The sequence below is a fragment of the Petaurus breviceps genome, unplaced genomic scaffold, assembly GCF_028583685.1.
Source record: "Petaurus breviceps papuanus isolate PSGF00001 unplaced genomic scaffold, PetGlider_PUasm1.0 90792, whole genome shotgun sequence".
Classification (NCBI taxonomy): Eukaryota; Metazoa; Chordata; class Mammalia; order Diprotodontia; family Petauridae; genus Petaurus; species Petaurus breviceps.
The window spans coordinates 10,276,808-10,290,389 of record NW_027187347.1 but is presented as its reverse complement, the minus strand read 5'-3'; the positions used below and the strand labels follow the sequence as shown (position 1 = coordinate 10,290,389).

The following is a 13,582-nucleotide window of genomic DNA, read 5'->3' as shown; positions in this document are numbered from 1 at the left end:
CAGAAGAAAGGACCCTTCCAGGCTGGGCTGCGCAGCCTCCCTCTCCATCCAGGGGACTCCAACCAGTCACAGCGTTTTACCACCCTCAGACACTGATGTGGCAATTCTCTTTTCCATTAGGCTGGGCTAGCAACTCTTAAGACCTAGAACTGGTCAACGTCAATCGTCTTTGATTTCCTCAGGGCCTGAGGTTGCCACATCCACGCAGGGGGTAGCAGAGGTCTCGCCATTCCTGTCTGACAGCTCTTTCTGGCTAAAAGGTGGCTTCCCTCAGTGAGGGACCCCAATTTTACTCATGATGATAACACCGGATTCCTGCTGTTTCTTCGGTAGCAAAAAGGGCGAGGAACAAAGAAAGGCATGAAGCAGTCTGTGTCCAGGAGCAAGTTCACTGTCCAGCTGAGCACTTCTTATTCACTTGTGCTGTTCTCCCCAAGACCCTTTCTAAGGTGGGGGATGTTTCTTTTGCATTTCTATGGTTCTGTCTTGGCCACTCCAGACCTTCAAGCCTTTCAACAACTAAAGAGGCTGTGCCCTGACACTAAGATACAAAGTGACACGTGATCATGGCATAAAAGAAGTGAAATAAACAGCTGGTAAAGAAGATATCAGAACATGGGGCTTAGATTTCTGGACCAAGGTATAAGAGACAGAAATGATGAGATCGTGGCCAAGATTAGAAACTGTTTAGAGGTCAATAAGCTGAAAAGATAGGAAGTATTTCACAAGGGACAATACCCAGGAGGAGAGGCAGTAAAAATAATGATACCCCCCAAGTCTGAGAAATAAGGGATAAACAGGGCCTTGTCATATGACCCATGATTGGGCTATGACAATGAGAGGATACAATTCATTTGTTTAAAATGCAGATTAGATAAAGGAATAGGAGAGCAAAAAAGGATATAAGAGAATAGATTTCTGCATGGAACTCCAGCAACCACAGCAGGGAAAAGTATGGTAGAGAATGTGTAAATGAGAATCAATGAAGGGAAAAACAGAAGAAATATTATAAGCATGAATATGTTACAACTATGATAGAAGGGGAAAAGAATGATAAACTTCACAAAGAGATCCCAAAGTTCGCATAAAGTTAAAAAAATAATAATGAAGGACATTCAATTAATTGATCATTCATCTTCTAGAGAATTTTTTCTGCTAAAAAAAAGAGCAACTCATATATTATTTACTTCTCTTAATAATTTCATCCTTCGGGAAGTGACAAAAGTAATAAGGGCATTGTTATTCTTTGCAGGATTTTTACCAACAAGGAAGAACTGGTTAAAAAAAAAACAGAAATAACCAATATGTTGGAAAAAAGGAACTATTTCTGAGTTCATGATAAACATAGGAAAGAATATTCAACCTTCCATGGCCTAAAATTCTATAGCATATATATAGAAGAAGGAGATTCCCGTGAACAAAATTCTAATGATATAAATAGAAATTATTCTGATAAGAAAGAAAATAAGGACCTTTCTAAACAGATTAATGTGGATATGAAGAAACTCATCAACCAATTCAAATTTTAAAGTAATGTAATGAAGAGGGAAACAAAGGAAGATAGCTAAGGATAATTTTTTTTAAGTCTGATAATAACACCAGTAATGCTAAGTCTAAGAATGAGCTAAGGATGTAAATCAAACAAAGGACGGGTGTTTTAAAGATGCTTTGGTGACAACAAGAAAACAAAAAAATAAGTGATAGTAGTTCTGCTTGGGGCAGATGGGATCATGATAATGGATTAGAGAAAGAATGCAGAACTACTCAAAACTTATTTTGTTTCTCTTTTTTCTACCATGGAGAAGGATTTTCTGATAGGGAAATGCAAGATAAAAATGGTTAAAAGGCAACTAAAAAACAAAATGAACAAGATTACGCTAACAGCTATTTCTCTTTTCAAAGAAGTTAAGTTACTATTCCTGGACAAACTATATTGCATGGTACCAAATGGAATTTGCAAACAGGTTTTGATTGGTAAGTGTCTCATGTGGCCTTTTGTATTAGATCAGGCTGGCTCCTGTCCTGCTTCACTTTATCCCCTGCTATCTCTTCTCTAGCTGCCTTGACACTCAGACGAGATGATACTAGGTTCAGCTGAAAAAGTTGGGTCAATCTACTCAAATCTGTTCTCAGATACTTATTTGTATTACCCTAAGCAAGTCACTTAACCTGTGTTTGCCTCAGTTTCTTCATCTATAAAATGGATACCTCCCAGGGTGGTTGTGAGAATCAAATGAGATAATAATTGTAAAGTGCTTACTTAACACCATCCCTGGCACACAGTAAGCATTATATAAATGTTAGATAGAGCTAAGTCTCTAATGGCTTTGTAAGTATACCTATTCCATACAAATTTTTTTAAATCAACGATTGGATGAAAGAATAAATGAGATACTTATCAAATTTTCAGACGGCATAAAACTGGAATAGGTCTAAAAACTCCTGACAGGCTAGAATAATGTATTTCATCTAGTAGGATTAAATTTAAAAGGAATACATGTAAAGTCTACATCTGGGTTAAGAAGAATCAGTTGTACAAGTACAGGATAAGTACAGCATGGCTAGACAACACATCATTTGGGGGAAAAAAAAGTCTAAGGGTCTAGAGTCTTGAAAGCTCAATTTGAGTCAACAGTATGATAACCAAAAACACTAATATAAAATTAAATCATATTAACAGAAACACAGAATCCATAGCAAGGAAGATGACAAGTCAGTCATGCTGAATTCTGCCTTGTTCACTACATTTTACAAATGACATTGGCAAGCTGAAACCAAGCAGAAAACAGAAACCAGGATGGTCAAGGGACTTTAAACTATAGCATATGAAACTGAAGGAATGTGGGATATCCAATATGAAAAAAAGAAGACTGAAGTGGGACATGATAACCCCATATAAGACTTTAAAGTGCTGTTATATGGAAAAGTGAGTAGACCTCTAAGAGAACTAGCAACAACAGAAAGTTAGACTTTGGTAGATATAGGGAAAAAAAATTCCAAAACTGTAATAGAATGCCTTCTATGCGGGGGAGGTCTTTAAAAAAGTGTTTGTTTTTTTTTTAAGATAAACAAGCATTTTCCCAGAATATTACAGAATGGACATCTAAAGGACATTGGAGGTACCTTCCAATTATGGGTTTATAAGAGATGCAAGCAAAGTGAGGCTTTATGTGAGGTTTAAGAGAGGGAAGATCATGAATGACCAGGAAAGATCAAGTAAAAGCTCCATAGAAGAGGTGCCATTTGAATTAGGACTTTAAAGTTGGGTCAGAACTTAAAAAGAGAAGTGGGGACAGGGATGGACAAAAAAGGGCATTCCAAACATAAGGAATAGCATAAGCTGAGATGGGACAATGCAGAGGAATCTGCATCAGACATCATGACAGAATCCTTATTAAGGTACAAGTCAGACATCATCATCATCATCATCACCCTTTCAGCAGCTAATGCTTAATAGTCCTGCTATGTGTCAGGCACTGTGCTAAGTGTTTTACAATGATTATCTCATTAGATCCTCACAATAACCCTGGGAGGTAGGTGCTATTATTATTCTAATTTTACAGAAGCAGAAACAGAAGCAAATCCGGGTTAAATGAGCTGTTCTCATTCACACAGCTAGTAAGTGTCTGAGGCTGGATTTGAACTTAGGTTTTCCTAACTCCAGGCCCAACATTCTATCCATTGTGCCACACAGCTCTTCCTGAAAGCCTTCATTCAGATGGCCTCTGAGGTCTCCCTCAACTGTGTCTTCTGTAACCTCCAAAATCATAAGCATTTAATAAATACCTATTGGTTGATCTTTTCTAAGTGGAATGCTTTAGTCCAATGTGGCAGCAATGTGCTGCCAATTGGACTACAATGAGAATACTCTTGAAGCAAAAACCAATTAGGAGACTCGTAATAATTTAACAAAAGAGGTGATGAGGACCTTAACTAAGGTGATAGCTATGAGTGGAGTGGTAGTAGGTTCTTAGTAATAAATAATGTACTTGCTATCATATCCATACAACTTATAAAATTTTTATTCTATCCAGTCTTCAACACCTTTAATATACTGAATTAGAACAACAGGATGAATAATAAGGATAATAATATGAAAACAGACCCTGGAAAAATAGAAAGGATACTCCAAGCTGCACTGTAGAGTTTCTTTAAATGGAAAACAACCATTGGCCAAAATAGGCAAAAATGAAACTCATATGCATCTTGGAATTACAAAGAACGTAATTAAGGTTATATCAAACAGAATGCCTTTTTATAGGAAAAACATGTTTAAATGAACATTCTTAACTAGGGAATTAAAGTCTCTTCACTTTAAAAACTATCTTTGCAAAGCTGTATTAATGAGATTAATTTTTTGAAAATATTTTTAAATTGTGCAAGAGTATCTAATCAAAACTTTAAAATCATTATGAAATGTCTCCTGGAAAAAAGTGATGAACTAAAGATGCAGAACAAAGCAAAGATTTTCAGACATGGGCAATGTATTCATTTGCTTTGCCTGACCACACCTATTTCTTATATGGACAGTTTCTACGAGGAGATATGAGAAGATGAATTAATAGGAAGTTACAAATATTCCATCTTCCCTCAGTCCTACAAAAAAGAAAAGAACATCAATAAAACTTTTGAGGGAGTAGAAACAGGACCTCCACGGGGCTCTGGCTTCCACCTCCCCCAATTCATGTAAAAGGAGACTCTGAACAAATTTTGGAGCTACAGAACCCACAAAATGACACAGAGAAGCTAACCTCCTGCTGAGGACAGCCCAGCAGGCCAGAAGGAATCAGCCAGCGAAGTGCTCTGGAAGCTGATGGAGCCAGAGGATTTAGCCCCAGGGCAAGCGTGAACAACCACCATCTGGAGGGACTCCAGATCAGCAGCAGCTGTGGCCATTTCCAGAATTATCAACACATAGATGCTAAGGACAAAGTGAGAGGTCAGTGCAGTGTGGACTTTGGGATCCAGTAGTTGGGAGTGTGTCGGCCTCTTCCCCCAGGGCAAAAAGCCACTGAGGAGCCATGGCACAACTGCGCCACATGGTAGCTTCAGCTCCTGGCCTGCAGAGTCAGGGGCACCAAGCTCCAGTCTGAGGGGTAACTGCTCTTGCTTTGACCTGCTTGGATCTGTATTGCAGTCTAGGGTGGAAGTTCTGGGGTATGTAACCAGCTTGCAAGCACGTGTGGAGGCCTCAGAGAGGGCACCCATCTAATACCTCTGACAACTGAGAAAACCCCAGCATTTGGAATAAAGCTTCCCTGTCTGGTTTCAGAGTCCTACTGTGGCAAAAAGCCCAAAAGTCAAGTAATTGAGTGGCAACATGACCAGGTAAAGAAAACAAAGTAAACAGAAGAATCCAACATTAGACTCCTATTTTGGGGACAAAAAGGAGCAAAGCATGGAACAGGAGGAAGACAGTGAAGTCAGAACTCCTGCACCAAAAGCTTCAAAGGAAAATACAAGCTGGTTAAAGGCCATAGAGAACCTTAAGAAGCAGATAAGAGAAGTGGAGGAAAAACTGGGAAGAGAAATGAGAATGATGCAAGAAAATTACAAACTGAGAGCCAACAGCCTGACTGAGGAAAATCACACCTTAAAAAATAGACTAACTCAAATGGCGAAAAAGGCTCAAAAAGGCAATGAGGAGAAGAATGCCTTAAAAAGCCGAATTTGCCAGATGGAAAAAGAATCTCAAAAGTTCAATGAGGAGAATCATTCCTTCAGTATTAGATTGGAGCAAATGTAAGCTAGTGACTTCATGAGAAATCAAGATGCTGTTAAACAGATCCAAACAAATGAAAGAATAGAAGGCAATGTGAAATATCTCAATGGAAAAACCATTGACCTGGAAAATAGATCCAGGAGAGATAATTTTAAAATTACTGGACTACCTGAAAGCCAGGATCAAAGAAAGAACCTAGAAATCATCCTCCAAGAAATTCTCAAGGAAAACTGCCCTGATGATTTAGAACCAGAGGGCAAAACAGACATTGAAAGAATCCACTGATCACCTTCTGAAAAAGATCCCAAAAAGAAAACTCCTTGGAATATTATAGCCAGGTTCCGAAATTCCCAGATCAAGGAGAGAATATTACAAGCAGCCAGGAAGAAACAATTTGAATATTATGGAAACACAATCAGGATAACTCAGGATCTGGCAGCTTCTACACTGAGGGATCGAAGGGCTTGGAATATGATATTCTGGAGGGCAAAGGAGCTGGGATTAAAACCAAGAATCACCTACCCAGCAAAACTGAATATCATATTACAGGAGAAAATATGGTTATTTAGTGGAATAGAGGACGTTCAGGCATTCTTGCTGAAAAAACCAGAGTTGAATAGAAAATCTGACATTCAGATACAAGAAGCAAGAGAAGCATGAGAAGGTAAACAGGGAAAAGAAATCATAAGGAACTTATCAAAGTTGAGCTATTAACATTCCTACGTGGAAAAACAATAATTGTAACTGATGAAACTTTTCTCAGTATGAAAATAGTTGAAGGGAATGGAAATATATATATGTCTATATTGGAGGGTATATGGACCTATGAATACATATGTAAATGTGTGGATATATGTTTACAGGTATACTTAGAGGGCACAGGACCAATTTAACAGGAAGGGATGATACTTAAAAGGTGAAATTAAGAGGTGAGAGAGGAATATAATGAGAGGAGATAGGGACAGACATAATGGGGTAAACTATCTCATATAGAAGAGGCAAGGGAAAATGGTTACAATGGAGGGGAAGAATAGGAAGGCAAAAGGGCATGGGTCAACCTTATTCTCATTGAATTTGACTTGGGGAGGGAATGAAATACACACTAAATAGGGTATCTCACCATACAGGAGAGTGGGAGGGAAGGGGATGAGAGGGGGGTGATGGAAGGGAGGGCAGGCTCGGGGGAAGGGAATTTGGAAGCACCCACTTTTGAAAAGGGATGGGATCAAAGTATAGAATAGAACAAGTGGGGGTGGAATAGGAGGGAGGGAAATATAGTCAGTCTTTTACAATATATCTACTATGTTAATATTTTTCATTGGCTACACATGTACAACCTATACTGAACTGCTTATCTTCCCAGTAAGGGTGGGTAACAAGGGAGGAAGGGAATGAATCTGGAATTCAAAGTTTTAAAATCAAATGTTTAAAAAAAAAATATATATATATATATACATACTATTATTAATACTATTTCACATGTAATTGAGAAATAAGATATACAGGCACTAGAGCACAGAGATCCACCATGCCCTACTGGAAAAGTAGAAGGGAATATGGGAGAAGATATGGGAGAGAGCAGATTGGAGGAGGGGATATCCTGTGGGACTGCTATTTGGGGGCGGTGGGTAGGGGAAATACGGGGAGAAAATTTATAACTCAAAATCTGGCAGTAATGAATGATGTAAATCAGAAGTTAATAAAGCATTTGAAAAAAAAGAAAAATAAAATAAAACTTCAGAAGGGTGCTACTACTTTGTTAAGGTGAATTAAACTTTTAAAATAAACTATAACAGACATATATGCATATATATATATATATACACACATACATTTACCAATATATAGGGGAAAGTTTAAAGTTTGCTATAAAGTTAGTAATAAAATTATCTTTTAAGAAATCATTGCTAGCTCATATGATACTGAGGAGTCCTCTCCTAGGGAAAAAGAAACTGTATGTTGGATATCAAGTTTAAATTCTTTTTCCTAAACAATGTGAAATGAGTAAGAAAGTAAAATCATACCAGATCATTTTCCTCTTGAATATCTTTTTAATTAATATTTAACTTTTTTTAAATCCACAAAATATTTCAACCTACAATCTTATTCAGATTCAGAGTGTCTCAAACTATTAGGATTCTACTTATCTTGAAAAATATTTATAGTCTACCAAAAAGCTAAAAGTATCTATTTATATTCTTATCCATCAGTCCTGTTTTAGCAACATCAGTAAAGATAGAATTTTTCAGGAACATTTTCCCTTCTTACCAACTACTAGCCTCTCTGATTCAGGAAGATGGGAGAATTGTCTTTTGAATTCTTCATTTCTATATTTGTAGGTGGAACTTGAAATCTGAAAAAACAGTAAAAAAGGTTAAATTAATTTCAGCTTACTACATTTAATTATTATTAATTATCCATAAAACATTTCCACATTATAATATAAGAAATGAGAAAATCAAGAAAAGATTCTATCATTATGAATAATTAATCACACAATACTTACTCTGTTATCAGAAGACCTGGGATCAAATGCTACCTCTGATGCTTACTATTTTGATGGCCTTATTCAAGTCATTTAACCTACATGAGTCTCAGTTTCTTTAATTTTAAAGTGAGATTAGACTAGATGACCTCAAAAGTCCCTTCCAGATCTAAATTTATGATTCTTTGAGCTTATTATCATATGACCCAATATATTTCTATTGCTCTTAAATTACAATCTGATTATTCTAAATGATAAAAGAAAGACTCAAAATACTAGTTCAATTCTGAATTTAAATAATGATAATCATATTGGAAAGACAGGGGACTTAAGAACAGAACCAGAACAATTTATGGGAGGGCTACAATACTATAAAGGGAAAAAATTTGGAAAGATTTAAGAACATATGTATTTTGTACATGAAATATCATAATATGTAGGCTTTCAGATATGACTAATGAGTGAATTTGTTTTGCCTGACTATACTTACTTAACAAATAAGGAAGAGAAGGCTAGATCCGGAGCCAGTAAACTTACATTTAAATCCTACCTCAGACTTTTGCTAGCTATTGACCCTGGGCAAGTCCATCTTTCCCAAGATGTTTCCTCATCAGTAAAAAACATATTCCCACTTATTTATTTTACTTCACGGAGTTGTTGTAAAGATCAAATGAAGTGATGTATGTAAAGTGTTTCCCAAACTTGAAAGCACCAGATCAAGGTAAGTTGTTGTTTCACTAAACATTGAAAATATAATAAAGACAAAAATATGTGAAGACATAGAAGAAGAGTCAGAAACACACTGATCAAAATGGGTACATAATTTAGACATAAAGGGTAATATCATAAGCAAATTAGGAGAGCAATGAACAGTTTTCTGTCAGATCTATAGAGAAAGGAAGAATTTTTGACCAAATGAAAGTTGGAGAGCATTACAAGATATAAAATGGATAATTTTTTATTATATTAAGTTAAAGTTTTTACACAAACAAAACCAATGCACCCAAGATTAGAAGGAAAGCGTTCCTGCTTTCTTCCTGGGAAACAATTTTGACAGTCTCTGATAAAGGCCTCACTTGTAAAATATATAGAGAACTGAGTCAAATTTATAAGAATACAAGTCATTTCCCAATTGATAAATGCTCAAAGGATATGAACAGGCAGTTTTCAGATAAAGAAATCAAAGCTAACTATACTCATGAAAAAATGCTCTAAATCACTACTCTTTAGAGAAATGCAAATTAAAATAACTCTGAGGTTGTAACGGCAAGCAAAGTAGTTATTTTGCTGCTTGTTCCAGCTATTCAAGTGCCTCTGAGCCTTACCTTTGATTGGATCAAGTCTTTGTTGGTAACAGTATATACTGTGTTGCCCTTAATAGGCCTAAGGGAATCTGAAGACCTTTCCTGCCCTTAATAGGTCTAACGTCATCATACGGAGCCCACAATAGGAGGAGCTTGCCCAAAAGAACAAAACAGGAAGGAGCAGAGCAGAGAAAAGCTTGAGCGAGAGAGAATGCTTGTGATTTTGGTGCTCTGTTGACCTGTGTTACTTTCTGAGAGAGAGAATGTTTGTGATGTCAGCACTCTGTAGCACCGTCTGTTGTTATCAGACATTAAGTCCTGAAAGAGGACTTCACTGTTGATTTGTGTTTTGACTTGTCAGACTTGGGTCTGCCTTGTCTGTTGATTTGTGTTACTTTGTCAGATAGAAAGTGAGTTGAGATGATATTGCTGGTAATGTGTGTAAATATTGTTGTAGCTCTGTTAAGCTTAATGTGTGTAAATATTGTCATAGTTCTGTTGAGCTTTGTCTTCCCAGAAACAGAAACTACAAAGGGGTTGGAGTGTAGCAATCCCCATGAGCTGATACATAGAACAGGAACAGAAAGCTGCCTACATGTAAATTCAGGCAAGAGTTGGATGAATCCAGGCAAGAGCTGGGAGCAGTCAACCCACTGAAGACAAATTGAGGGGTTTGGAAGCCAGCCTCAAGTTAAGATGAAAGAAGATGGGTACTCTGTATTAATTAATGAGACTGTGACTTATTGTGACCTAGGGGTAGATGGTATTTGTACTTTCTGCTACCACTTAAGGAAGATTGGAAAACAGCCTCAAGTCAAGATGAAAGAGGACTTTACTTAGATACTGTGTATTGACTGAAGAGATTGTGACTTACTGAATGATATGTTTTGTTTAAGACTATGTGGCCACCTTAGTAATAAGCTGTTATATTGTTGTGAATGTTGTACTTTAGTTTCTTGAATGTTTTGTTTTAGTTTATTGCTGAATAAATAGAGAGTTCATTATACTATGCAATTAGATCCTTAAAGTTATTGAGAGCAACAGTCCTCAGGAGAGCTACTCATGACTGACTTTACAGAGGTATGCCCTCACATGTAACAGATTGGCTAATATGACAGAAAAGCATAATAATAAATGTTGGAGAGGGTGTGGAAAAATTGGGATACAGCACTGGACCTAGAATCAGGAAGACCTGTATTCACATTTAGCTTCAGTTATTTCTTAGTCATATGACCTTGGGCAACTCAGTCTATGTCTGCCTCAGTTTCCTCATCTGTAAAATCAGAATAATAATAATAGCACCTACTAGCAGAGTTGTTGTGAGGATCAAATGAGATCTCTTTTGCAAAGTGCTTCACAAACCTTAAAGCACTATAAAAATGTTATTATTATTATTATTATAGTCTTTTTAAAAAAATGTTCTGTTTACAGAGTTGTGAATTGATCCAACTATTCTGGAAAACAATTTGGAACTATGCCTAAAGGACAATCAAACTCCATAACCCTTTAATTCAACAAGACCACTCTATCCCAAAGAGATCGTAAAAAAGGGAAAAGGACCTACATGTACAAAAATATTTATAGCAGCTCTTTCTGTGGTGGCAAAATATTGGAAATTGAAGGGATTCCTACAATTGGGGAATAGCTGAACAAGTTGTGGTGTATAAATATGATAGAAAACTATTGTGCTTAGAGAAATGATTAGCAGGCAGATTTCAGAAAAACCTGGTCTTAAAAAACTGGTGCAACGTGAAATGAGCAGAACCAGAACACTGTATACAGTAACAGCAACAGTATGCTATGATTAAATATGAATGACTTGGCTCCTCAGCAATATAATGATCCAAGAAAATTCCAAAGTACTCATGATAGAAAATGCTACCCATATCTAAAAAAAGAACTGGTGGAATTTGAATGCAGATCGAAGTATACCATTTTCACTTTACTTTTTTCCTGGTGTTTTTCCTTTTGGTCTGTTTCTTCTTTCAAACATGAATAATATGGAAATATGTTTTAAATGATGGTTCATACATAAGCTATATCAAATTACTTATTGTTTTAGGAGGAGGGAGGGAAATAAATTTGGAACTCAAACTTTTTTAAATGAATGTCAAAAATTATTTTTATGTGTAATTGAAAAAAATAAGAATTGAGATATAGAACAGGAGCAAGAGATGCCTACATGTGAATCCAGACAAGAACTGGGAGCAGTCAGTCTGTGGAAGAGGAACTGATGGGTTTGGAAGTCAGTCTTCTATATTAAAAATATACTATATCAGAACAATAGCAGCAAAAACTTCAAGTTTTTACAAATTGAAAAGAAATAAGAGGACCTAGAATAAATCAGTTGTTATTGTTATGTTATTAAGTTTATGGTCTTATTTTTCTTGTGTTTAGATTATATTATTTTATTTGGGGTTCACTCCTCATTTTGTATTGGCTGAAATTTTCATCAAGTTCACAACAAAAAATGGTTTGTGTGTTAAAAAAAATTTCCAACAAAAGTGGCTAAAATAACAATAATTTTTAATTCCTGAAGGAATAAATCTTAATTATTTCAAAACTTCACTTACTCCTCAACTATGCTTATGAGGCATAATAATAAAGATTTTTTAAAGATTTTTCAATAAGATAAAAATTAAACTATCGGTTAAATGGTTCATTTGGGGAAAATGTGACATATATTATGCCACCAAGTCTTTACCCTAACAAAAACTGTTCATTTCCCTCTTTTCTTCCTACATTATCTATAAGAAAAAAATGTCCTTCCCATTATACCTTTCACTAAGTAATCTGTCATTAAACAACTTCAGAATGAATATACTTTTTTTCTTAAAAGATTACTTAATATATAAGCCTTAATTAACATAGTTTTCCAGTTGTAACCAACTGTACTCTCAAGAAATTAAATATTATGACTTAAGAACAAATTCTCTGATAAAACTGACAGGCAAAGACATCTGGCCCTAAATAAACAAACTACTTAATTGAAAACAGGTTGGGTTAGAGTATCTCAGGGTCAGAAAAAATAAAGTTTCACTATTCATGTACATGTCTCCATTTTTTGGAAACCATCTATTTCCTCATTTCTAATAGCACAACAGTATTCAATCATATTCAAATACCACATTTCAGTCAACCATTAATCAACTGATGGTCATTGCCTTAGTTCCCAGTCTTTTGTCACCACAAAAAAGAGCTGCTATCAATATTTTTGTACATAAAGGACCTTTTCCTCTTCCTTTGATCTTTTTTGAGTACAGGGCCTAGCAGTGGTACAATAACTGGGTCAAAGGGCATGTTGTTATTGTTCTTGTTAAATCCAACTCCATGTGATTTCGTTGTCCATGAAGGATTTAGGCAAAGTTACTGAAGTAGTTTGCCATTTCTTTCTCCAGTGTGTCCCCAGTTTCCCAGTTTATACATGAGAAACTGAGGTAAATAGAGGTTAAGTGACTTATCCAGGGTCCCATACCTAGCAAGTACCTGAGGCTGGATATTAACTCAGATCTTCCCAACTCTAGCCCCAGTAATCTATTCACTGCACTAGCTAGTTGCCTCCTAGTACCAACGGGCATGTACTATTTAGTAACGTTTTGTGTATAATTCCAAATAGCTTTCAAGAATGCTTATACTTAGTTATAGGATTACCAATAGTGTCTCAACCTGTCTGATTTCCTATGGCCCTTCCAACATTTTTTAACCCTTTTTTAAAATCATCTTTTTCATTCTGATAGGTGTGGGGTAGAAACTAAGAGTAGTTTTAATTTGCATTTCTCTAATAATCAGTCATTTTGGGCACGGCGGTGGCAGCGCGGCGGCGCGCGGATGCAGGCCAGGAAGGTGCGGCAGCGGATGCGGGCCGGGAAGGGGCCTGATCAACTCGGAGGGCAAGTCTTCCCACCAACCACAAGGTCCACTACCAGGCCTAACACCAAAGGGCTGGGACTGGAAAGAGCAAGGTAAGAAGCAAAGACAGGGGCCCCTATACTGGACAGCAAACACTCCTGGGGCTACCACTTCATAGCCCAGAAATCTTTAAAAAAAAAAAAAAAAACCCCTTTCAGGACC

General features: G+C 36.5%; 1 protein-coding gene across 1 annotated transcript in view; it reads right to left on the bottom strand.

The window, feature by feature from the left end:
* GRAMD1C (GRAM domain containing 1C) overlaps window positions 1–13,582 on the bottom strand; it is a 173,307-nt gene that overhangs the window by 81,317 nt on the left and 78,408 nt on the right. The window contains exon 3 of the mRNA XM_069069900.1: window positions 7,991–8,075. Within this exon, the coding sequence (XP_068926001.1) occupies window positions 7,991–8,075 (85 nt within the window). The remainder of the gene's footprint in view (window positions 1–7,990; window positions 8,076–13,582) is intronic.